Source organism: Macaca fascicularis, chromosome 19 (genome assembly GCF_037993035.2).
Source record: "Macaca fascicularis isolate 582-1 chromosome 19, T2T-MFA8v1.1".
Taxonomy (NCBI): domain Eukaryota; kingdom Metazoa; phylum Chordata; class Mammalia; order Primates; family Cercopithecidae; genus Macaca; species Macaca fascicularis.
In genome coordinates this window covers 58,443,610-58,470,018 of record NC_088393.1, presented here as the reverse complement: position 1 = coordinate 58,470,018, position 26,409 = coordinate 58,443,610, and the positions used below count along the sequence as shown (strand labels likewise).

Here is a 26,409-nt window from a genome sequence, read left to right as displayed (position 1 = left end):
GAAGTGCAAGGGATAGGGATGGTAGGGGAGCTCAAAGAAGACCTCCTGGAGGCGTCGTGGGAACGCAGAGCCGCCTTGACGGCAGGAAGAGCACCCCTGGCTGGCCGAGGGCACAGCAGGGGCAAAGTCCTCTCAGGCGAACGGGCCTGGTGTGGATGGGAGGAACCTGGGTGGGAGGCGCCTGGTGGGTGGGAGGAGCCTGGGGGAGGCTGGCGTGACTGCACGGGAAAGGACAGCCCCCCTCCAAGCAAGTCACCACCTCACCCCCACCCACTGCACCTCACCCCCACCCCGACTGTACCCCTACTGCACGGGCCGCCTGTTGGTCCTGCTGCCCAGTGGCCTGTGGTCCAGGAAACTCGAGCTGAGCCAAGCACCCCCAGTCTTGCTTCCTCATCAGCAGCTCCTAGAGGGCCTGGACTGCCCTTTCGCTAAGGTTCTTCTACCTGGAAACATGGAAGCCTGACGATTCTTGGGGCTGTGGGGTTGCTTTTATTTTGAAAGCATTCAGGACATGGATTGGCTCAGAAAAGCACACACGGGAAGTCTCATCCCTCCCTGACGCCAGCGCTGCCTGTCCCCTCCCCCTGAACCCAGGTCTGTCCCGTAGGACCGGCTTCCAGGGACAGAAGGGCTCATCCCACCCCGGCCCGGATCCCTCTCCACCCTCTGGGCTCCAGGCTCCACTTCTGCCCCAGTCCCTCGAAGTGGGAAAGTTCTTCTCTAGCTCTAACCTCCAGGCCTCTTGCTGCAATGATAGTCAATTTCCTATCTTCCCTCTGGCCATCCGAATGTACCCCCCCCACCCCAAAAAATGAGTGCGCCTGACAGGAACGTTCCCTGCCTCCCATTTCTCCTCACCCCGCCTCCCCTGGGTCCCCGAGTTTCCGATCTGCCATCTGCCTGAATCCTCCCAGGCACGGTGCCCGAGATCTCTCAGAGCTGGGGCTGGGGAGGATGGCGAAGCCGGTGAGGACCCAGCTTCACGCCTCGAGCGCCCGGGTCCTCCCAGCCTCTGCCTTCCCCTGGATCTCAGCTCCATCTTGGGGCCTCCTGTCCTCCTGCCCCTTTCATGCCTCCTTGTATGCCTGTGTCTGTCTCCCTGTGACTCTGCCACTCTCTGCCCCTCGTAATTCTCCTCTTTGGGGGCCTTCTGTGTCTGCACCTCTGGCTTGTTCCTTGCACCAGGTGAGGGAGGAGAGGAGGTGTACCCTTGTGATGGGTCCTCTCCCGGGGCAGCTGGGGTGGGAGAGGCAACCGTGGTGACCTGGCCAAGTTCCGGGCCTGGGTTCCAATGCCAGCTGTGCTGCCTGAGGGCTGCGTAACCTTTGACAAGTGCCGCCCGCCTCTGAATCTGCTTCTGCACGTAAAATGGGCACAAGAACCATCCCTTCCTCCCAGAGTCGTGGGGAGAGGCCAGCAGCTCGAGGAGTGGACAGCATGGCACCCACATGTAATCAGTACTCCCCACCACTACTAGGGGTGTGTGGGGGCAGTGGGCAGTCCACAGAGCCTCCAGCAGCGGGGCGTGAAGCCATGACGGGGTGTCAGGCGTGTCATGTCCTGTGCAGTGCGGGTGACTGCAGGGACTGAGGAAGGGTGGCTGTTCAGGATGACTGTGGCCTTGCCTGCACCCTGCCCCCCCCCACACACAGGCAACCTCCATGGGAATCGTTGCTGTTATCAGGCCAATCTTGGGGGTCTTTGGGGCCCCTGGACTCTAGCGAGGCTGGCCTGGGAGGGGCCACTTCCTAGCCGTGTGTTTCGCCTCAGGCAACTGACAGTACCTCTGTGTGTTTCAGCTTTCCTAGCTGTGACCTGGGTGTAATGGCAGTCTTCTCTCAGAGGGTTGATGCACACTATGGCAGCTAATGCAAGTAAAGCTCCCAGAACAGTGCCCAGTCAGTGCCAGATGTGTGTTGGACGTTACCACCTTTGGTGGGGTGGTTGTTCAGTGAGTTCACACAAGTCAGATGTGTGTGCCGTGCCTGGCTCTGCGAACGTGCGTGGGAGAGATGAGGTTAGCCGGCATTCCTGTTATCTGGGTCAGAGGGCTGTATCTGGGGACAGCTGGGGCCAGGTGCCCCCTCAGTGTGCAGCTGTATCCAGGAGTGTAGCTCACACAGGTGGTACCTGAGGTTTGGGCAGAGTGGTAGCTTTCCTCTGGGTGCACGGAGCTGCGCTGGGACCTCCTGTTTGGAACCTGAGACATAGTGTCTAGGACTTTAGCCATCCGGGTTGTGCTGGGGCATGGAGGGTAACCCGGGGCATGGAGGGTGACCCGGGACATTGGTGTCCAGCTGACAACAGCTGCATCACGGCGTGAGGTGTGCTTCCTCATCCAGGTACGGTGGCCCACACCTGTCATCCCAGCACTTTGGGAGGCCAAGGCAGGCGGATCACTGGAGGTCAGGAGTTCAAGACCAGCCTGGCCCACATGGTGAAACCCCAATTCTAACTAAAAATATAAAAATTAGCCGGGCGTGGTGGTGGGCACCTGTAGTCTCAGCTACTCGGGAGGCTGGGGCAGGAGAATTGCTTGAACCCAGGAAGTAGAGGTTGCAGTGAGCTGAGATTGTGCCACTGCACTCCAGCCTGGGCAACAGAGTGAGACTCTGTCTTAAAAAAAAAAAGGTGCTGCCTCTGCCAGCAGGCCTCCTGGGATGGAAGGGGACCTGGGGACCAAGGGCGTCCAGGGCTGGGAGCCTGCGTTGTGCAGTGCGGCCTGGCTCGGTGTGCAGAACGGAGAGTGGGGGTGTCTGTGTGTGAGCGTGGGGGGAAATAGACTCCCAGTGGTGATCGCGTACCCATCCATCCCTGAACCCAGTGTTTGTGAGCAACTGCCATGTGTCAGGCACTGTTGTGGGTCCTGGGAACCAAAGAGTCACAAACTGGCTGCCCTCGGGAAACTTGCATTCAAGCGCACGGGCCCGTATAAAAGCTCAGACGCTGATAAATGTCACGGAGAAAAAAAAAACAGAGAAGGTTCTGGAGAGGGATGGGGGTGCTGTCTGATGCAGGGCGGTCTGGACAGCCTCACTGAGATGGTAGCATTGGAGCACAGACCTGATAGAGAGCAAGGCAAGAGCCCTGTGGACAACCCGAGGAGAATTCCAGGCAGAGGGAAGAGCAGGTGCAAAGGCCCTGGGGCCGGGGTGTGCATGGCCTGGAAACGGCGAGTGAGCAGGGGGAGGAGGGAAGCGATGAGGTCAGAGAAGGAGCTGGGTGGAGAGTGGGGGCCTGAAAACTGCGGTGAAGTGCTCACCTCTGCTCTGAGTGGGAAGGGAGCCGTGGAAGGTTGTGGAACAGAGGCAGGGCAGGGTCCATTGGGTGTTGACAGGATCCCTCTCGCTGCCCATGGGGAGCGCACAGGGGGTGGGGGTGAAGGTAGAAATGGGGAGGCTGGAGGGGAGGACACTGGAATCGTCCAAGAGGGAGATGGGAGCCAGGCCAGGGAAGTAGCCTGGGGCTGGGGAGAAAGATCCTCTGATTCCAGGGTCTGATTCCGCATATGTTGTGAAGACAGAACCCTTTACTGAGGATTTACTGATTTAATCCCCCCAGCGGCCCTAGGAGGCAGATACTCTCCTTATCCCTGTTTCACAGTGGAGGGAACTGCACTTGGGAGAATGAAGCCACCGGCCTGAGGTTACAGGGGAAGTGGCGGCAGAGTCAGGACTCAAACCCAGGCCACTCGGCGCTTACCAATGTGCCCCACCCTCAAGATGTGCCTTTTGTGGCCCGTGGGTGTCCTGGGCCAGTGTCTGGCACATAGCAGGGACTGGGTAGACATTTGTTGGATGGACGGATGGAAGGATGGATGGATGGATGGATGGATGGATGGATGGATGGATGGATGGATGGATGGATCGGCGGATGGATGGATAGACGGATGGATGGACGGATGGGTGGGTGGATGGATGGATGGATGGGTGGATGGATGGATGGACGGATAGATGGACGGATGGATGGGCGGATAAGTTGAATGAATGAGTGTGGCTGCCCTGACGATTTTGCAGAAGTGTGTCAGGAGGCGGATGTCAGGATCTGGCTAAGGTCCAAGGGAGAGCGGTGCCTCTGGTGGTGGGGGTCTTTGTGGCATGAAGAGGGGCTGGTCCTCACTCGCGGGACAGGGGTGATGGCGCAGGTCGCAGGTTCCAGTGCTGGTATATAAGGTGTGGGGGTTGGAGTAAAGGCTGTGTGGCATGGTGGGGGTTCGAGGGAGTTCCTGGGGTACAGGGGCATCTGCAGGAAAACCCTGGGCCTAGACCCAGTGGGGGTGTGATGCGGGAGGGGTGGTTTTGGCCGGCGGTGGGGGTGGGGGGTCAGCGGTGGCCCAGCCCGGTCAGGCAGCCGACGAGGCTGTCTGTGTGCCATGAGGCTCCGGCTTGGCACGGCCCAACCGCCCCCCTTCTTGGGCAGCCCAGCCGGCAACCTTCCTCCCCCGCTTCCCCCGACCTTCCTCGGCTGCCTCCTCGGCTGCCCAGAACCAATGGGTTAATTAGATAACGGAGCCTTTGATTAGCGGGGGAGGGGGAGGCCTCCCCTCCGGTGGCACAGGGAAGGGAGGCTGAGGAGGAGGGAGGAGAGGCGCCCTCCCCGTTCAGAAGGAGAGAAAGAAGCAGGGAGGGGTGGGGAGGGAGGGAGCTGAGGCACAGCTTGGCTCTGCACTGCCGTGTGACTAGAAATTGTAATCGCGGAGAAAGAGAGAGACAGAGCCGGGGAGAAAGGGACCAAGACAGACGGACAGACAGACAACCTGACTGAGACGGGCTTGGGGCCGATGAGAGGGTGACAAGGATAGAGCAAGAGGGAGGAATAGATGGAGGAGAAGGAGAGAAGGGGCCTGGGGGTCCCGAGGGAGGCAAGATTGTGAGGGGGAGACTCAGGAGGGGGTTGAGGCCAGAGGAGGTGGACGGGTACCAGGGGCGGAGGGGGAGAACTGAGAGGGGCAGAGAGAGAGGAGAAGGGGGCTGGGGTCAGTGGGTGGAGAGAAAGGAGGCTGCGGTGGGGGGAGAGTCGAGGTAGAGGTGGGAGAGGGGGTGGAAGGAGACCGGAGGAGGCGAGCGGGGAGGGGAGGAGAGAACTGCTGCAGTGGCCAAAGGACAGCCTCCCCCCAGGGGTGGGAAGGGCGACAGACCAGTGGGGGGGGCGCGGGGAGACCCAAGAAGCCCCTGCGCCCCCCCCCAGCACGATCTCGACGGGAAGCCCTGGAGAACTGGGGACTCAGAGACCCCGGCTGGCTGGAGGCATGTGGAGGGGGGGGCCTGGGCGCAGGGAGAGGCCCAGCGGAAGCCAAACCACCAGGGTGAGTGTCCCCCACCGTGGGGTTGGGGGGAGAAAAGGACGGGAGATGGCGGAGGGCGAGAGGGGGAAGGGGAGGGAGGCCGAGTCACTGCAGAAGCCGTGATGGGGGTGGGGGGATGCGGGCTGGCAGCGGGAGAGCTGGGGACAGATGCGGAGGTAGACACAGCAGCGGCAGGCCTGGAGGCCCCGGGTGGGTGCCGTGGGCTCCCACAGGCCCTGCGGGCATGCCCCCCCCCCCAAATCCAGGCCCTGCGCTTTGTGCCAGCCCCTTGGCTAAGACGGTGTGGGCTGGATCATCGCCAGGGTCTTAAGAGGTGGGAGCCCCAGACCCAGGATAAGGAGTGGGCACCGACCTCCCTGTTCACATTCAGGAAGATGAAGACCCTCACGGCACTCACACAGTCAGACACGGACGCACGGCCCCAGCCCTCCAGGAGAAAAATGAGCCCGGGTGCAGACACAGAACCAACCAACCTCTCCTCTCCCTCTCTCTCTTTCTCTCCCCAGCCCCCTCTTCCCCCTCTGTCTCTCTGCCTCTGCTGCTGTCTCTCTGTGTCTCTGTCTAGCCCTCGCTCTCACACACGCACTCAGATACACAGATGTATGCACACACATTTTTATCTGGGTTAAAATGGTCTTGGGAACTGCAGGAGGAGGGAGTGACTGTGTGTGTGCACGGCCGTGTGCCTGGGGATGAGCCTGTGTCGGGGGGCCTGAGAGTCCACCGTGAGAGGGCGTGCCCATCGCTGCTTAGTGTGTGAGTGGGTTGGTGTGCGTGTTTGTGTCACCTGCTCTCCTCCCGGTCTCTTGAGAACGGTTTGGGGTTGGCCTGTGTTGGGGCAGAGCCTGCTGGTGTGGGTGTATTTGTGTGTACTCAGAGATGCTGCATGCAAAGGAGGGCTGGGAGCCAGAGGGTAGACCTAGGGCCGAAGTACCCCCCCTGCGCCGTCCCAGCCTGCTCTGTGCCCTTGGATAGGCCGTTTTCCCTCGTAGTGCCTCAGTGTCCCCATCTGTAAATTGGGCATCCTAACAGCTTTCTCCTGTGGTCATTACGAGGCTTACATGAGCCGACCGGGATACAGTTTGCTGCATTGCAAGGGCTTACCCAGTGTTCCGGAGAGACTATTGTTACCAGTATCGTTGCTGTTGCTGTGACTCGCCCATCCCCTTTCCCTCTCTGGTTCTGTGGGAATGGCGGGGCAGGACAGATTGGGGAGGTACAGCCTGACTTCTCAGAGGACCCGAATCCCCACTGTCTGCTTTCCTCCCAGAACCCAGGCAGAGTCCCTGGACCCCCTTCCCTTCCCCATCCCCTCCCCGAGAACCAAGCTCGGTCCTGCGGCAGCAGCTGGCATGAGTCCCAGCGGGGCTGGCTCTGCCTGGAGCACCCACAGTCTCTGGGCGAAGGAGGGGGTGCAGCTGGTGGCCTCTGAGCCTGTGCTGCCCCCTGCCAGGTCCCCAGCCCCCCTTACACACAAACTCCAGTCTCCTCCCTCCTTACCCTGCTGCCTCCCAGCCCTCCCTTCACCTGCCCACACCTGTCACCTCCACGGTTGCCTTGTCTGCCACCTTACCCCTCTCTCCCTCAGGTCCTCCCATGAGTCTGACTTAAATCTCTGAAGCCGCCGCGAGGACCCCACAGGGCCTGGACAGGGTGGGCAGTGACAGGAGGGTGTGCAGCAGAGGGGCTTTCGGTTTAGCTGAGGGTGCAGGGGGTGGGGGAAATGCATCTCTTCGCTAACATCCCTGGGAGGGGGAGAGGGAGCGGGAGTGGAGGGGAGAGGAGGCTGGGACCCACCCCACAGGGGATCACGCAGGTGGCGAGGGGACCGGGTGGGTGTTGGGATGGGAACGAGGTCCTCGCCGCCTGGCTTGCTCTTCCCCCTTTCTGCCCCCTCGCCTTGTCTGTCTGTCTGTCTCTCTCTCTCACTCCTCTGATGGATCTACCTTTTTGAAATCATGCAAAGAGCTGGGTTTTGAATCTGGACGACTTCCGCACTTACTGGCTGAGTGACCTTGGATGGGCGTTTCCTTTCCCCTAGCCTCAGTTTTCCCCACTGCAGAATGGGCGTAGAGTCTTGCCAGCATGGAGAGGATGAGCTAGTGCTGGGCCGGGCGGGCCACGCTTCCCTCTGTCTGCCCCAGCCTGCTGGGTGGGTCCATCGGTGGCTGTCGCCCTCCCTGCCCCTTTGGTTCTGGGCATGGGGCAGGGAGGCAGTGATGGGGCTGCCTGGGTGTTGGCAAGTACCTGGGCCACGTGGGCTCCTGTCCCTCACTGAGCCTCTCCCCTCTCTCTTCCCCCACCCACAGCCCCCCAGCGTCCACGCGGAGCATGAACATTGAGGATGGCGCGTGCCCGCGGCTCCCCGTGCCCCCCGCTGCCGCCTGGTAGGATGTCCTGGCCCCACGGGGCATTGCTGTTCCTCTGGCTCTTCTCCCCACCCCTGGGGGCCGGTGGAGGTGGAGTGGCCGTGACGTCTGCCGCCGGAGGGGGCTCCCCGCCGGCCACCTCCTGCCCTGCGGCCTGCTCCTGCAGCAACCAGGCCAGCCGGGTGATCTGCACACGGAGAGACCTGGCCGAGGTCCCAGCCAGCATCCCGGTCAACACACGGTACCTGAACCTGCAGGAGAACGGCATCCAGGTATGCGGGGCCAACAGTTGGAGGGGGACCAGGGAGGGGGGTACTGGGGAGACGTGTAGATGCAGTCCATCCCTTCTGGGCCTCCCCACACCGGCTCTTCCCTGTCTCCAGCCGTGGACTTGCGGGTCTGCATCTGATCACCTGGAGCTGGGCTCCCGAGGTGGAGTGGGGGCTCTCTGGGCTTTGGGACCACAGTGCTCCCTGTGTCTGAGCCACTGTGTTGGGGTCCAAGTGCAGGCCGCCTGCCCAGCCCCCAGCACGGGACAGGCAGGTCGACCTAGGCCAAGCCCTGGAGTCACTGGGGTGTGGAGAGCAACCCTTCCGTGGGGACCTCTGTGGCATCTGCACCACCACACTCCCTCGTGGCCTTGGGAAGGTGGCGGCATGATTCTGAGCCTCAGTTTCTTCATCTGAAAAACGGGGACGATGCGAGCCCCTGTGTTGAGGCGTTGCTGTGAGGGCTGAGGGCTGTGGGTCTCGTACTTGGGGCTTTAGCCTGTGTGCTGGCACCTGGCGAGTGGTCAGAGGATGGGAGGCGTTGCCATGGTCATTTGCCGGGCAGTGCAGGGTTTGTGTCCCCATTTCCTGGAGCTGGTGTGAGAATTGGAGAGCAGAGAGGCTGAGATCGCTCTGGTGCCTGGCGCCGTGGTGGCCTGTGGCTGCTGCTCAGGATGGAGCAGCTGCCACTCGATTAATGATGACTGTGATTAGGATAGGCCGTAAGCGAGGGCTTGGGGGGACAGAGCTGTGCTATTAGAAAGCAGGGCTTCTCAGCCTCTGCCCTATTGACATTTGGGGCCAGATCATCCTTTGGCGGGCAGGGTGGGGGGCTCTGTCCTGTGTGCTGTAGGATGTTTAGCAGCATTTCCGGCCACTAGATGCCAGTAGCACCCCACCCCCAGTTCCAAAAATGTCTCCAGGCATTGCCAGTGATTCCCGGGGGATCATTACCCCAGGTTGATTTGGTCCAACTCCTGCCTCCAAGCAAGCCCGTAAAGCTGGGAGAGAAGAGGGCGCCCGTGCCAGAGGTCCCAGCTCCCCCAGATCTAACCTTCCAAATAGAAGTGCAGCTGATCTTCTGACTGGTCCCTGGGAAGAGGGGGAGGACTTGGCCGCTCCCATCTGACTATCCTGAGAGCCAGATTCAGGGAAAAAAGGGGACCTCTCGGGGAGCAGTCTCTTCCTGGTGGCTGTGGGGCAAGGGCCAGCGAAGGGGTCCAGAAACATCAGGGGCCTCGTCACCACCCCCTGCTCTTGCAAGGCCTTGTCCCTCTGTCCACACCCACCCCCCACAGGCTCCCATGTCTGCCAGTTTGCTTTGAGTCTGCCCTGCATCTCCCTAGCTGCAGTCTCCACCAATCCGTCCATGTCTCCCTTGAGCAGGTGACATTCCGCACTGTGCGGTCCCCATGCACCTGCCGCCGGCTTCCCTGCACTCTATCCTTCCCCTACTTATACACGTGACATTCAACAGACACCAGCAGCACCGGCTCTGCGCCAAGCCCCGTCCTGGGTGGTGACCGAGCAAGGCAAAGCCCAGCCCTAGCCCCGGCAGCTCACCTTCTAGTGGGGAAGAAACGAGGAGGAGAAGGAGCCAATGGATGGAACGGCACGCCAGGGAGAGCGTGGGACGGGGAGGCACCCACACCACTCACCAGCAGCCCCAGGCCGTGGCAACAGCCCCGTCGTAAAACCTGGACCCGTATCTCTTTTGTGGGGGGAGCTCAGTGAACAATTCAGTCCCACAAACATGTGCTGAGCGCCACCAGCAGACGTATGTGCGTTTATGATTTATGATAAGTGACGCACAGGCCCGCTCCCTCCATATATCACACACCTGGTAAAGCACACACCGAGGTGGACGTTGTCAGAGAGTGAAAAGCATCGGTAGGAGTCCAGACACCTCCATTTCTCATTTCCCCCTCCACCACCAGGGGTTCTTGCACCACCTCTAGAGATGGGGATGGAGGGTGTGTTCGTGTAATTCATGAGAGTGGATGCTTGTGAGTGTTTGTCAGTGGGCTTGACCTCCCTCAGTGGACCCATCCCAGACAGCAAGAGGCATGGACCACGTCGAGGGTAATCAGAGGCTCTTTATTATTTATTTATTTATTTATTTACTTTTTTTGAGACAGAGTCTCACTCAGTCTCCCAGGCTGGAGTGCAGTGGCGGAATGTTGACCCATTGCAACCTCCACCTCCTGAGTTCAAGCGATTCTCCCGCCTCAGTCTCTTGAGTAGCTGGGATTACAGGCACCTGCTGCCACGCTCAGCTAATTTCTATATTTTTAGTAGAGACGGGATTTCACCACGTTGGCCAGGCTGGTCTCGAACTCTTGACCTTAGGTGATCCACCCGCCTCGGCCTCCCAAAGTGCTGGGATTATAGGCGTGAGCCACCGCGCCCGGCCCAGAGGCTTCTTAAAACTTAATAATTTTTAGCCTGGCGCGGTGACTCATGCCTGTAATCCCAGCACTTTGGGAGACTGAGGCAGGTGGATTGCTTGAGCCCAGGAATTTGAGACTAGCCTGAGCCACACGGCGAATCCCCATCTCCACTAAAAAACCAAAAATTAGTCAGGTATGGTGGCACGCGCCTGTGGTCCCAGCTACTCAGGAGGCTGAGGTGGGAGGATTGCTTGAGCCTAGGAGGCAGAGGTTGCAGCGAGCTGAGATTTCACCACTGCACTCCATCCCGGGCAACAGAGAGACCCTGTCTCAAAAAAAAAAAAAAGTAATAACTTTTTAGTTATCCAAATAAAAAAGTGAAAAAATCACCCTAGTTCCATCACCAGATATAAATAACTACTGTTTATATTTTATTTTAATACCTTCCTGGCTCTTTCCTGTGTCTATGTAAATGGTTTCATTTTTAGAGACAGGGTCTCACTCTGTCACTCAGCCTGGAGGGCAGTGGGGCTATCACGGCTCCCTGCAGCCTCAACTTCCCTAGCTCAAGTGATCCTCCTGCCTCAGCCTCCAGAGTAGCTGGGACTACCTTTTTTTTTTTTTTTTTTTTGAGACGGAGTTTCACTCTTGTTACCCAGGCTGGAGTGCAATGGCGCCATCTCGGCTCACTGCAACCTCCGCCTCCCGGGTTCAAGCGATTTTCCTGCCTCAGCCTTCTTGAGTAGCTGGGATTACAGGCATGCGCCACCACGCCCGGCTAATTTTGTATTTTTAGTAGAGACAGGGTTTCTCCATGTTGGTCAGGCTGGTCTTGAACTCCCGACCTCAGATGATCCACCTGCCTCAGACCCCCAACGTGCTGCCACTGCGCCTGACCTTTCCCCCCCCCTCCCTTTTTTATGAAGACGGGGTCTCTCTATGTTTCCCAGGCTGGTCTTGAAGTCCTGGGCCCAAGCAATTCCCCCACCTTGGCCTTCCAAAGTGCTGGGATTACAGGTATAAACCACCTAACCCAGCCAGAAGTATATTTTTAATTACTTATTACAGAATGAATACAAATTAATTGAGGAAAACTAGAAAATATACCTAAGTAAAAACAGGAGGACAGAAGCCAACCACAAATCCACAGCCACGGGTAGCTCTCCTTCGCTTTGGTGCCTTTGGATTCGGACACCCTCCCAACCCATGCGCAGTGCGTTGCACAATTGCTGCTGATTTGTAAATGGAGTTTTTGCTTTTTTCTTTTTTTTGAGATGGAGTCTCTATTGCCCAAGCTGGAGTGCAATGGCACGATCTCAGCTCACTGCAACCTCCGCCTCCCAGGTTCAAGCAATTCTACCACCTCCGCCTTCCGAGTAGCTGGGATTACAGGCGCACACCACCACGCCTGGCTAATTTTTTGTATTTTTAGTAGAAACGGGGTTTCACCATGTTGGGCAGGCTGGTCTCGAACTCCTGACCTCAGGTGATCTGCCCGCCTTGGCCTCCCAAAGTTCTGGGATTACAGGCGTGAGCCACCGCAACCCAGCCAGCATCCCGTTATTAACCAGGCCCTTCTTTTTTTGAGATGGAGTCTGTTGCCCAGGCTGGAGTGCAGTGGTACGATCTTGGCTCACTGCAACCTCCACCTCCTGGGTTCAAGTGATTCTCCTGCCTTAACCTCCCAAGTAGCTGAGACTACAGGTGCCCACCACGATGCCCGGCTAATTTTTATACTTTCTAGTAGAGACGGGGTTTCGCCATATTGACCCAGCTGGTCTCGAACTCCTGGCCTCAAGGGATCCACCCACTTCACCCTCCCAAAGTGCTGAGATTACAGCCATGAGCCACCCTGCCCGGCCTCCTTATTTACAGTTTCTGGGTTGATATGAACAACACCGGGGGACATCCATTGGCTCATTCTTCCTAGCGTTCTGGACTCTGCCCTTGGGATAAATTCCTAGAAGTGAAGTTTCTGGGTCTGAGGGATGATGACAGAAGCACCACCCTGTGAGTTCTGTGTGGCTTCCTCATTTGAGTGTATCCTCCCTTACACACACACACACGCGCACACGCACACGCACACGCACACACACACCCTAGGGCCTGACACTGAAGCATTGGTAGCGACAGGCTGAATTCTGGGGATTCGAGAGCCTCCCGTGTGGCCTGCTGCCTTGGTTGTCATCTGTCCCCTGCTGTGCCGCCACCTGCATGAAGGCAGGGACTTTGCACTGTTCCCTGCCGGATCCCCAGCACCTAGGGCCGAGCCTAGCATGCAGTAGGTGCCCAGCAGCTGTTTGCCTGTAAATGGGAGGCCAGCTCCCAAGCTCCTGCCCAGATCCTTGGCAGCGGCCCTGCAGCCATCTGTCGGTGGGAGCCGACGCGAATCCCTGCAACGCCTTCCCGTGAGCTTGGCTAGGAGACTCCTGTCACCTGTTCTCGCCTGGCCCTGGCCTGGGCGCAGTGCGGGCAGCAAGAACCTCGTGGGGACTTTGAGGGACTCTTAAGTCCTCAGGGTGACGGTGCTGGCCTGTCTCTGGGAGGCTAGAACATTGCCGTTCATCTTTGGTGAGAGGGTTAAAATGTTCTTCTGCCACATGACAGGGACAGTAGGTAGTCCCCATAGTAAGACAGAGGATGTGTTTTTTAAAAGATCATGGCCAGGAAGGGTGGCGGCTATGCCTGTAATCCCAGTACTTTGGGAGGCTGAGGCAGGCAGATCACCTGAGGTTAGGAGTTCGAGACCAGTCTGGCCAACATGGTGAAACCCCATCTCTACTAAAAATACCAAAATTAGCCAGGCATAGTGGTGCGTGCCTGTAGTCCCAGATACTTGGGAGGCTGAGGAAGGAGAATGGCTTGAACCCGGGAGGTGGAGTCTGCAGTGAGCCGAGATCGTGCCAATGCACTCCAGCCTGAGTGACAGAGCAAGACTCCGTCTCAAAAAAAAAAAAAAAAAAAAAAAAAATCAGCAATCTTCTGAGGCCCTCCCCCGACCCCATCACTGTTTTTTGAGATTGGTAGGGCCTGCAAGCCTGGAGTCTCCAGAAATGCCTTTTAAGGCAGAGGCCTGGAGACTGCCTTCCCCCAGCTCACATGCCCTGGACCCCTGGGAGAAGACCGGGTACAGATCTGCTCCTCCATCTCCTCGGGGCCTGGGGGGCAGCTGCGCCACCTCGGCTGGGCCCAGCCTGTCCACTCCTTGCTCCTCCGTCAGGCACGTGGTCCTCACCGGACCGGCTCCTTCCTCCTTCCCTCCCTTTTATCCTCGTATCCCCGCCTTCCCCTCTCCTCACAGAAAGTCCTCCTCATGTGTTTACTGTGGATTTTTTGCTTGCGTGTGTTCTTGCAAAATGGATATTGTTGTTTCGTGTGCATGTATTCTTAATTTATGCAGAGGAAGCTGCGTTAAGATCGCCGTCTTTGTCTCACTGTGTTCACTCGGCCTGTGTTTCTGAGAGTGGTTCACGTTGCTGCGTGTGTCCACTCTGCTGCTGTCGCTGCTGCAGAATTGATGGGCACCCACCCCCGTCCACCTGCCAAGTCCCCCACTGCTTCCTGATGAGACTGGACGTCCCGGAGGCTTCTAGCTGCCCCACCGCAAATCCTCCCTCAGGACCCCTCTGGGAGCCGCGTGATCATTTCTGTGGAATATATACCCAGAGGGAATTGCCGGGCCATAGGATATTCATGTACTTAATTTAACAAAGTACCGCTGAATCCACCCAGGGCTTTTAGCGGGCGGCCCTGGGGCCCTCCTGGGGCCCACTAGGAGGTTGTATGGCAAGTAAGTTCCAGCTTAAGGAACAAACCAATCCATCCTATGGAAATTATTAGAGGGGCTTCAAAGAGTTGTGTTTAAGGATGGCCCGACTCCAACATTTAGAAGTAGCCTCAACTCGTGCTGACAAGGGACTGGTTACATCAGTGCTCCCCAGCTTTTTTGGCACCAGGGACTGGTTTCATGGAAGATAATTTTTCCATGGACTGGGGTGCCGAGGAGATGGTTTTGGCATTACATTTATGGTGCATTTCTTTTTCTTTTTTCTTTTTTTTTTTTTTTGAGACAGAGTCTTGCTTCGCTCTGTCACCAGGCTGGAGTGCAGTGGTACAATCTTGGCTCACTGCAACCTCCGCCTCCCAGGTTCGAGCGATTCTCCTGCCTCAGCCTCCCGAGTAGCTGGGATTACAGGCACACACCACCATGCCTAGCTAATTTTTTTTTTTAGTTTTATTTTTTGAGATGGAGCCTCGCATTTTCACCCAGGCTGGAGTGCAGTGGCGCGATCTCGGCTCACTGCAAGCTCTGCCTCTCAGGTTCACGCCATTCTCCTGCCGCAGCCACCCAAGTAGGTGGGACTGCAGGCGCCCACCAGCACGCCCGGCTAATTGTTTTGTATTTTTAGTAGAAACGAGGTTTCACCGTGTTAGCCAGGATGGTCTTGATCTCCTGACTTCATGATCCGCCTACCTCGGCCTCCCAAAGTGCTGGGATTACAGGCATCAGCCACCGTGCCCGGCCTATGCCCAGCTAATTTTTGTATTTTTAGTAGAGACGGGGTTTCACCATGTTGGCCAGGATGGTCTCGATCTCCTGACCTCATGATCTGCCCACCTTGGCCTCCCAACGTGCTGGGATTACAGGCATGAGCCACCGTGCCTGGCCGGTGCACTTTATTTCTATTATTATTATTACATCGTAATATATAATAAAATAATTATACTACTCACTATAACTTAGAATCAGTGGGACCCTGAGCTTGTTTTCCTGCAGCTAGATGGTCCCATCTGGGGGTGATGGGAGACAGTGATGGATCATCAGGCATTAGATTCTCATAAGGAACAAGCAACCCAAATCCCTCGCCTGCACAGTTCACAATAGGGTTCACGCTCCTATGAGAATCTTTTTTTTTTTTTTTTTTTTTTTTTTTTGAGATGGAGTCTTGCTCTGTCCCCCAGGCTGGAGTGCAGTGGCCGGATCTCAGCTCACTGCAAGCTCCTTCTCTTGGGTTCACGCCATTCTCCTGCCTCAGCCTCCCGAGTAGCTGGGACTACAGGCACCCGCCACTTCGCCCGGCTAGTTTTTTGTATTTTTTAGTAGAGACGGGGTTTCACTGTGTTGGCCAGGATGGTCTCGATCTCCTGACCTCATGATCCGCCCATCTCGGCCTCCCAAAGTGCTGGGATTACAGGCTTGAGCCACCGCGCCCGGCCGCTCCTATGAGAATCTAATGCTGGCCGAGTGTGGTGCCTCACGCCTGTAATCCCAGCACTTTGGGAGGCCGAGGTGGGTGGATCACCTGAGGTCGGGAGTTTGAGACCAGCCTGGCCAACATGGCAAAACCCGTGTCTACTAAAAATACAAAAATTAGCCTGGCGTCGTGGCAGGTGTCTGTAATTCCAGATACTCGGGAGGCTGAGGCAGGAGAATCAGTTGAACCCGGGAGGCAGAGGCTGCAGTGTGCTGAGATCATGCCACTGCACTCCAGCCTAGGCAACAGAACAAGACTCTCAAAAATAAATTTTTTTTGTAATTTAAATAAAAGAGAATCTGATGCCGCCAGTGATCTGATAGGAGGCAGAGCTCAGACTGTAATGCTCGCTCGCCTGCTGCTCGCCTCCTTCTGTGCAGCCTGTTTCCTAGCAGGCCACCCACCAGTACCGGTCTGTGGCCTAGGGGTTGGGGACCCCTGGGTTCAATCAATCACTGTGCCGCTTACAATGGAATATTATGCAGGTATCTAAAACAGAGTTTCAAATAATAGTGGACAACATGGGGAAATGCTCAAAACGTAATACTGGGCTTTCAAAGAATGTGAATAGGATCTCCAATTCACTTTTAAAACTTAAGTAGTTTTTTTTTTTTTTTTTTTGAGACGGAGTCTCGCTCTGTCACCCAGGCTGGAATGCAGTGGCCGGATCTCAGCTCACTGCAAGCTCCGCCTCTCGGGTTCACCCCATTCTCCTGCCTCAGCCTCCCGAGTAGCTGGGACTACAGGCGCCCGCCACCGCGCCCGGCTAGTTTTTTGTACTTTTTAGTAGAGATGGGGTTTCACTGTGTTGGCCAGGATGGTCTCGATCTCCTGACCTCGTGATCCGCCCGTCTCGGCCTCCCAAAGTGCTGGGATTACAGACGTGAGCCACCGCGCCCGGCCTTAAGTAGTATATTTTAAAAGACTGAGAAACACCCAGGAAGGTCAACAGGGTCTTTTCTCTTTGCATTAGTATTACAGGGATATTTAATTTCTCCTTCATGTTTTCTTTGTTCTCTAGATTTTCTTCAGTGAGAGCATTTAATAACTTTTTTTTTTTTTTTTTTTTTTTTTGAGATGGAGTCTCACACTGTCACCCAGGCTGGAGTGCAGTGGCACAATCTCGGTTCACTGCAACCTCCACCTCTCTGGTTCAAGTGATTCTCCTGCCTCAGCCTCCCGAGTAGCTGGGACTACAGGCACCCGCCACCACGCCTGGCTAATTTTTGTATTTTTAGTAGGGATGGGGTTTCACTGTGTTGGCCAGTCTGGTCTCGAACTCCTGACCTTTTGATCCGCCCACCTTGGCCTCCCAAAGTGCTGGGATTACAGGCGTGAGCCACTGTACCCAGCCAATAACTTTTATAATCAGAACAAATTAAACTTTTAAAATACTAAGTATAAAATCCTATGCAAGCTGGAAAGAAAAAAATCTATACTGGAATTTGCTCACCTTTTCCTGAGGAAAAAGAAATTTCAAAGCATTTACCTGGAGCAGGGGGGCAGGGAGTGCTCATCCAACCCCATTTATTCCTGTGAGGGCAGGATGACTGCTCCCGTCTTATGGATTGGAAAATGGAGGCACAGGCTCTGAGTGATGTATCCAAGGTCGCCCAGCAAGCTGTAGCCCCCATGGGCTCGCCCTGTGCCTCAGAAGGTATATATGTCTGTCCCACCCTGAGAGTCATCGTGGAGAAGCTAGGTCCAGACAGCCAAAGTGGGGCAGCTACAGGATGGTAATTCCGTTGCAAAAGCAAAAAACAAAACCCGGCTGGGCGCGGTGGCTCACGCCTGTAATCCCAGCACTTTGGGAGGCCAAGGCAGGTGGATCACAAGGTCAGGAGTTTGAGACCAGCCTGGCCAACATGGTGAAACCCCGTCTCTACTAAAAATACAAAAATTAGCTGGGCATGGTGGTGGGCACCTGTAATTCCAGCTACTTGGGAGGCTGAGGCAGGAGAATAGCTTGAACCTGGGAGGCAGAGGCTGCAGTGAGCCGTGATTGTGCCACTGCACTCCAGCCTAGGTGGCACAGCAAGACACTATCTAAAAAAAACCCTAACCAACCAAACAAAACCCTGGCCATAGTGCATTACCAAGGCAAATACCAAGAATGGCTTTTAAATTACCCACTAGTTTGCATTTTCCAGGTGGCTGATCCCTCCGGGGGCATGAAACATACAGCTTTTGATTGGACAGACTTTTCCCAGTTAGAGCCCTCTAAGGAAGAAAATGGTGGGAGAGCCGGGCGCGGTGGCTCAGGCCTGTAATCCCACCACTTTGGGAGGCCGAGGCAGTTGGATCACCTGAAGTCAGGAGTTCAAGACCAGGCTGGCCAACATGGCGAAACCCCCACCTCAACCAAAAATACCAAAGTTAGCTGAGAGTGGTAGTGCATGCCTGTAGTACCAGCTACTCAGGAGGCTGAGGCAGGAGAATCACTTGAACCTGGGAGGCAGAGGTTGCAGTGAGCTGAGATTGTGCCACTGCACTCCAGCCTGGGCAACAGACAGAGAGTCCGTCTGAAAAAAAAAAAACAAAAATGGAAGGAAGGAAGGAGGGAGGGAGGGAGGGAGGGAGGGAGGGAGGGAAGGAAGGAAGGAAGGAAGGAAGGAAGGAAGGAAGGAAGGAAGGAAGGAAGGAAGGAAGGAAGGAAAGAAAATGGTGGAAGGAAGGATCTATGTGGGGGAATCTAGGAGCTGACCTCTCTTGAGGTCAAGTGGGACATTCCCCCGCCGCGGGCCTGGGACCAGCAGCCTCGAGGTCCTCTGGGTAGGAGGGAGCAGTGCGCCCTCTGCCGTCCGTTCCCAAGCTGCTGAGACTTCCTGTCTAACTGCAGCCTCTCTGGCTCTCATTCCAGCTGTGTTGTCCTCTTCATTCCCTCAGCAGCGCCATCTCGAGGCCCAGATAATCCTTGTCACCTCTCGGAGCCTCAGTTTCTACCCTTTTCAAATAGGACTTCCCATACTTTGCCAGTTTCTTCCTAACTTTTTCTCATGATGACGCACAGCACTCTCACAGAAAAGAACAGTCGGTCAGGCGCGGTGGCTCACACCTGTACTCCCAGCACTTTGGGAGGCCAGGGCAGGCGGATCACTGGAGGTCAGGGGTTCGAGACTAGCCTGGGCAACCTGGTGAAACCCCATCTCTACTAAAAATACAAAAAAAAATTAGCCGGGCACGGTGGCGTGCACCCGTAATCCTAGCTACTCGGGAGGCTGAGGCAGGAGAATCGCTTGAACCCAGGAGGCGGAGGTTGCACTGAGCCGAGATCACGCCACTGCACTGCAGCCTGGGTGACAGAGCGAGACTCCATCTCAAAAAAAAAAAAAAAAAAAAAGAAAAGAAAAAGAAAAGAAAAGAACACAATCTTTAAGAGTCCAGGGAAAAAGATCGTCACAGAGAGAAGAGCTGTGTAAATACCACCCGGGTCAGGAGATGGGAGCGAGGGAGCCCCCGCCACCTCAGTCCCCCACGCGCTTCCCACCACCATTGCTTCCCCCTTCTCCCGAAGGCACTCTCTCTGACTTCTGACTGCAAGGGGCAGTTTCGCGCTGGTGCAGACGCCGGCTCTTGTGTGGCTTCTTTCACTCTGCACCGTTGATGAGAGTCACATCCGTGCTCCTAGTAGCCTTGGCTCCTCCTCTCCTTTTCTGTCATTGCATAATATTCTGTCGGATGAAGATGGCAGTTTCTTTACCCTTTTCCTACCGATGGGCATTTGGATTCTTTGCAATTTGGGGCCCTTACCCTGCTTGATTTTAGATTTCAAATATTTTCGTGCGGAAGGAGATAGGCTGAATGTCTCCACTTACTCAGTGGATGAAAGCCCCGAGGTGGGAGAGGCGGAGTGGCTCTGAGCTGCCTGTGGTCTGAAGCTGGAGTTAGTGCCTGGTGTTGGCCTCAGACTCAGGTCTGACCACACACCTACACACCTGCTGCTCCTTTTTTTTTTTTTTTTTTTTGATTTGGCTCAAGAAGGAACAGAACCTCACACACCATGTATCAATGCCTGGAGCTCATCCTCTTCTTTTTTTTTATTTTTAATTTTTTAGAAGTGGGGCCTTGCCCAGGGCGGATGGATCGTGAGGGCAGGAGTTCGAGGCCAGTCTGGCCAACATAGTGAAACCCTGTCTCTACTAAAAATACAAAAAATTAGCCAGGTGTGGTGGTGTGCACCTATAATCCCAGCTACTCAGGAGGCTGAGGCAGGAGAATTGTGTGAACCCGGGAGGCAGAGGTTGCAGTGAGCTGCGATTGCGCCATTGCGCTCCAACCTGGGTGACAGTGCAAGACTCTGTCTCAAAAAAAAAAAAAAAAAATGGGGTCTTGCTATGTTGTCCAGGCAGGGATGCAGTGGTGCAATCTTGGCTCACTGCAACTACAACCTTCCGGGCTCAAGCAGTTCTTCCTCCCTCAGCCTCCCGAGTAGCTGGGACTGCAGGCATGTGCCACCATACCCGGCTAATCTCTACATTTTTGGTAGAAACAGGGTCTTGCTATGTTACTCAGGCTGGTCTTGAACTGAGCTCAAGCAGTTCTCCCACCTCAGCCTCCCAAAGGGCTGGGATTACAAGCGCAAGCCTCTGCACCCAGCCTCGTCCTCCTCTTTCCACTTCATTCTCCTGGGTATCTTGTCCTTGTTGCTGCAACTGAGCCGAGATCCTCCAGGACGTGGTCTGCCCCCGTCTCCCACCGGGTGCCTCCCACTTCCTGCAACACACTGGCATCTCCTGTACTCTCCCTGCTCAGCACCCTCACACATGCTGTTCCTGCTCCCTGGAAGGCCGTTCCACTGTCCCGTTCACCTAGTTAGTGCCAGCGCCTGGGACTGTGGGAGGCAGTTGAGGTTTGATCGCAACCCGGCCACTTACCAGCCAAGGGGCTTCAGGTACGTTATTGAACCTGTCTGGGCCTCAGTTTTGTCGTCAGTGAAATGAGGATAGTGACAGTCCCTCTGTCATAGAGTTGCTGAGAAATCGGACGCGTCTCATTCTTCGCACAAGCACATACCGAGGGCTAACATGTGCCAGGCTCTTCCAGGCACTGGCGGGTGGGACGGCAGGTGCAGGACGAATCAGCAGAGGGCCTGGGATGGGGTCGGCTATGGGCAGTGCTGGCAGCTTTCATAGTGAGGCCATTATCACGGTTGTGTCGTCCTTCATGAGCTAGACAAACATCTCAACTTCAGGTGCCTTCTCTGTGCCCCGAATCTGGTCATACCCCACTGATCCCCGGTGCCTCTCCAATTTTTTGTTTTCGTTTTTTTGAGACAGAGTTTCGCTCTTGTCACCTAGGCTGGAGTGCAGTGGCACTATCTCGGCTCACTGCAACCTCCGCCTCCCGGGTTCAAGCAATTCTCCTGCCGCGGCCTCCTGAGTAGCTGGGATTACAGGTGCCCGCCACCACCCCTGGCTAATTTTTTGTATTTTTAGTAGAGACAGAGTTTCATCATGTTGGCCAGGCTGGTCTTGAACTCCTGACCTCAGGTGATCCACCCACCACAGCCTCCCAAAGTGCTGGGATTACAGGTGTGAGCCACCGTGCCAGCCCCCAATTTGTTGATGTCATTGTGTTTGTCCATCTCCATTTTTGCTGGCCCCAGCATACCACAAACTGTAGGTGCCCACAATGCAACTGTTAAAGTTAAATTGACAAATGCATAGAATTGCTTGGCGTCGGCCGGGCGCGGTGGCTCAAGCCTGCAATCCCAGCACTTTGGGAGGCCGAGACGGGCGGATCACGAGGTCAGGAGATCGAGACCATCCAGGCTAACATGGTGAAACCCCGTCTCAACTAAAAAATACAAAAAACTAGCCGGGCGAGGTGGCAGGCACCTGTAGTCCCAGCTACTCGGGAGGCTGAGGCAGGAGAATGGCGTGAACCCGGGAGGCAGAGCTTGCAGTGAGCTGAGATCCAGCCACTGCACTCCAGCCCGGGCGACAGAGCGAGACTCCATCTCAAAAAAAAAAAAAAAAAAAAAAAGAATTGCTTGGCGTCCTGCAAAGCCACATGGCCCCGAGCCTCGGGACAGGCCAGAGACGGGCTGGGTGGGAGTATCAGTCCCACATCTCTGTCGAGCAGCCTGAGAGGCCCTGAGAGGCACAAGACCCACGTTCTCCCCTCCATGAATGACGCTAAGGCCTTGAGTTACCTCTCTGAGCCTGTCTTCTCGTCTAGAAAATAGACCAATTATTTCTACAGCTCAGCAAGGGTGGGCGGGAGAATGTCAGCAGGGCCCCCAGCGCTGCTCCAAGCCCTTTACAAGGTCAGCGAATTTCAGCCTCATGACAGCCCCCTGAGTAGGTCCTATTCTTCTCATGTTACAAAGGGGGAAACTGAGGTGTAGGAGAGTAAGACACTTGCACACGGTCCTGGTCTCATGATTAGTAACGGAGCTGGGACTCAGCCCAGGCAGGCTGGCTGCAGAACTTGGTTTTTTCAATGCGATTCCTAACGCTTCCTAATTCGTAGCTATCCCTGGCATTGCGCCCTGGCGACTCAGTTTCAGAACTGCCACTGAGTCCCAGTCTGCATCCCCACAGCCCAGCCCGGCTCTGGCCTTGTCCTTGCTCATCCGGAAGCCCCAGCTTCTTCCTAGCCTCCCAGCCGTAGCCTGTACCTGCATACCTCCGCCAGCACACCCAGCCAGAGTCGCCACGCCATCTCCTCCTAGGGGACACTTTTCTGCGAGCCACCCTGTCCCCTTCTCAGATGAGGATGAGTATGCCCGGCGCTGCTGGAGCTACACCAAGCTCAGGGGCACCCTCTACTGGGCACCAAAAGCCAGCCCAGCCCCTTCCTTCCCACTCTTCCAGAAACTTACCCTGCCTTTAAATAGTCACAGACACAGATGTGCTTGCCTTGTTCCAGGCGCTCTTCCCCATGGCTTACAGATATCGAGACAGTTTAATCCTCACAAGGACACCATGGTCTCGTCACCACCCTGAGGTGAGCCCAGGAACTGAGCTGAGACCTATGCATCCTTCTCCCTGCTGGGCTGTTCCTCCTGTGTCTGAACAGCCCTGGCTAATCCATCTGCAGTATTCAGTGCAGCCCTGATTCATTTATTGAGCACCTAGTGTGTGCCAGACACCACTCGAGGCCCAGAGAGCAGGACATACAGAGACCCCTGCCCTCTCGACACCGCGTGCAGAAAGAGGTGGTTCAGAAAGTGAGCAAGTCTCATCCGGGCGCCGGGGCTCACGCCTGTAATCCCAACACTTTGGGAGGCCGAGGGCACCGTGGCTCACTCCTGTAATCCCAGCACTTTGGGAGGCTGAGGGCACCGTGGCTCATGCCTGTAATCCCAGCACTTTGGGAGGCCGAGGTGGGCGGATCACGAGGTCAGGAGATTGAGACCAGCCTGACCAACGTAGTGAAACCCCATCTGTACTAAAAATACAAAAATTAGCCAGGCATGGTGGCGTGTTACTGTAATCCCAGATACTTGGAAGGATGAGGCAGGAGAATCGCTTGAACCCGGGAGGCGGAGGTTGCAGTGAGCTGAGATTGTGCCACTGCACTCCAGCCTGGGCAACAAAGCAAGACTCCATCTCAAAAAAAAAAAAGGAAGGTGAACAAGTCCAGTAGCAGTGTGCACGAGCTGGCGGGGGGTTGCTGAGCTGAGCATAGGGCAGGAAAGGCCGGGAGTGAGGGGAGGCCAGGGAAGTCTGCCCAGGAAGCGGTGTAGGACCGTGGCCTGTGCCTCAGCTTAACCCCACTCTCCCACCCCGCCCGCAGGTGCCTTAGGCAAAGTCCTGCTGCCTTGCTTGGCCTTGCACATGCCTCTGATACAGATCTCATCCCCTTGTTGTTTACACCCAGGTTCAGATGCCTGTCTGGGCTGCTGGTGGTGGGGAGGGGTGGTGGAGGGGTAGCCATCCAGCCAGACTTTCCACCCAGGCCAGGGCCTGGTCCCAGAAAGGCTCAGGAGGCCGCTCCCAGGAGGATGAATGGGAGGAGGGAGACACGGACGTCTAGGCCTGAGCTGGGTCAGTGTGAGAATCAGGGGCCCACAACGGCCCCTGCAGTGCTGCCAGTCATGGCAGTCAGGGAAGTCCCTGTTGGAGAGGAAGGCACAAGTCCCTTGTCTCAGGGACAAGGAAGAAATATGAGAAGTCATCATAAAGACAGTTGATGTGACAAATAACAGTTTTTAAAATCTGAATGTAAAAAAATTAACACACATACACACATAAACAACAGTAAACTTGCTAAACTTTTATGCTTGACTCATTATATTCAAAACATAAAAACAGGCCAGGTGCAGTGGCTCACATCTGTAATCTCAGCACTTTAGGAGGCAGAGGCAGGCAGATCACCTGAGGTCAGGAGTTGGAGACCAGCCTGGCCAACTTGGTGAAACCTAGTCTCTACTAAAATACAAAAATTAGCCTGGTGTGGTGGTTTGCACCTGTAATCCCAGCTACTCAGGAGGCTGAGGTGGGAGAATCACTCAAACCCAGGAGGCAGAGGCTGCAGTGAGCTGAGATCACGCCACTGCACTCTAGCCTGGGCAATAGAACAAGATCCTGTCTTAAAAATAAATAAATAAATAAATAAATAAATAAATAAATAAATAAATAGGCCGGGCGTGGTGGGTCACACCTGTAATCCCAGCCCTTAGGGAGGCCGAGGCAGACAGTTCATGAGGTCAGGAGATTGAGACCATCCTGGCTAACACAGTGAAACCCCGTCTCTACTAAAAATACAAACAATCAGCCGGGCATGGTGGCGGGCACCTGTAATCCCAGCTACTCGGGAGGCTGAGGCAGGAGAATCACTTGAACCCGGGAGGCGGAGGTCGCAGTGAGCTGAGATCGCTGCACTCCAGCCTGGTGACACAGCAAGACTCCATTTCAAATAAATAAATAAATAAATAAATAAATATAAATACATACAATTTATAATGTTAAGATGAACAGTTCACTTAATTGTTTTCTTACCACAGTTACATTTTTAATAAGGAATTTCTTGACAATTTATTTTCTTAAAAACCCCAACAGATCTCGGCGGGATTTTTGTCAGCTGTAGTAATATTTACCTACCACAACCAAAGTGGAAAGTCCCCTACGCAGGCCAAGTTGCAGGATAAAAGGAAAGTCTCCATCGGGGTTAGGACGCAGTCAGTGACGGGGGCCACGTCCCTTTCCTGGATTCACATCCGCGTTATTGAGATCTGGCCCAGAGCCCAGCGTAGGTGGAGGTGGGCTCACCAGATGGAGGCTGAAGAGCCAGAGAACTTGGAAGTGTGGGCAGCTACGTGGCTGTCAGAGGTGGCCCCAGGCCTGGGTCCTCTACTGTATGACAAAATGTCAACATTCTTCGTCAGGCCAAAGATATTAGGGTGAGGGGCAGGGGGATTTACTTGCTTCAAGAACCAATCCCCACCTTGCCCATCCTGCTCTGTGTCAGGGGCCATGAGGGGGATGACTCTCACAGCTTCAGAGGTGATCTGGTCTAGGGTGTTTTAAATCAGGCCTTGGAGGGGCCCCAGGCCTGCCTTCCCCGGCAACCAGGGCAGCCTCCGCTATCTGTGTACACTTTTGCTGGTTAAATGATTGTTTGCATAATTGTTTCGTTTAGTGTCTCTCTTCTTCTCTGAGGCCGGGATCTAGGAAGACAGGGCTTTGTCTGTCTTGTCCACAGCCGGATCCCCCAGAGCCCAGTATGACACTTGACACATAGCAGCTCTCAAAAAATACCTGTCCAATGAGCAAAACAATACATGGTAATGTAAGAATGAACGGGCCCCACAGCTCAAACAGCATTGTGAAGCCCACAGACAGCCCAGCTGTTTCAGTTTAGGGTGGGTAGGTGGGGTGCAGACTGAGGAGACGTTGGGTCTTGGTTCTGCAACTCTGGAGCCTGTGAGACTGGGGACAAGTGACTTCACTTCTCTGAGCCTTCATTTTCTCAGCTATGAACCATCAGATATGAAGGGAGCAGGAGTATGTGCTTGATAACCCCCATGTGACAGAATTTCCACAAAGATTGAATGAGATCATACCTCAGGGCATTTAGCACAGCTCTGGCAACAATCGGCACTTAACAGATTATGATTCCCCCCCCACCCCCTGCTTTTACCTTACTGGGAAGCTGACCAGGATACCTCTTTGTTTTAGAGTCAGAGATGAGATCAGCTTTGTATTACTTGGGAGGAGAAGAGAAGAATTAACTAGTCTTTGGTCTTTGTATTACTTGGGAAGAGAAGAGAAGAATTAACTAGTCTTTGGTCTTTGTATTACTTGATAGGAGAAGAGAAGAATTAACTAGTCTTTGGTCTTTGTATTACTTGGGAGGAGAAGAGAAGAATTAACTAGTCTTTGGTCTTTGTATTATTTGGGAGGAGAAGAGAAGAATTAACTAGTCTTTGGCCTTTGTATTATTTGGGAGGAGAAGAGAAGAATTAACTAGTCTTTGGTCTTTGTATTACTTGGGAGGAGAAGAGAAGAATTAACTAGTCTTTGGTCTTTGTATTACTTGGGAGGAGAAGAGAAGAATTAACTAGTCTTTGGTCTTTGTATTACTTGGGAGGAGAAGAGAAGAATTAACTAGTCTTTGGTCTTTGTATTACTTGGGAGGAGAAGAGAAGAATTAACTAGTCTTTGGTCTTTGTATTACTTGGGAGGAGAAGAGAAGAATTAACTAGTCTTTGGTCTTTGTATTACTTGGGAGGAGAAGAGAAGAATTAACTAGTCTTTGGCCTTTGTATTATTTGGGAGGAGAAGAGAAGAATTAACTAGTCTTTGGTCTTTGTATTACTTGGGAGGAGAAGAGAAGAATTAACTAGTCTTTGGTCTTTGTATTACTTGG

The 26,409-nt window shown here is 54.9% G+C and overlaps 1 protein-coding gene across 4 annotated transcripts in view; it reads left to right on the top strand.

The window, feature by feature from the left end:
- The window catches only part of LRRC4B (leucine rich repeat containing 4B), a 55,863-nt gene that overhangs the window by 12,060 nt on the left and 17,394 nt on the right, over positions 1–26,409 (top strand). For 2 of the 4 annotated variants that reach the window (XM_065535759.2, XM_005590025.5), the window contains exon 2: positions 7,618–7,949. In XM_065535759.2, the coding sequence (XP_065391831.1) occupies positions 7,653–7,949 (297 nt within the window). In that variant the 5' untranslated portion in view covers positions 7,618–7,652. Of the gene's footprint in view, positions 1–4,683; positions 5,309–7,617; positions 7,950–26,409 lie in introns of those variants that run through there. The other 2 variants (XM_045380425.3, XM_074024384.1) reach the window with 2 other exon arrangements.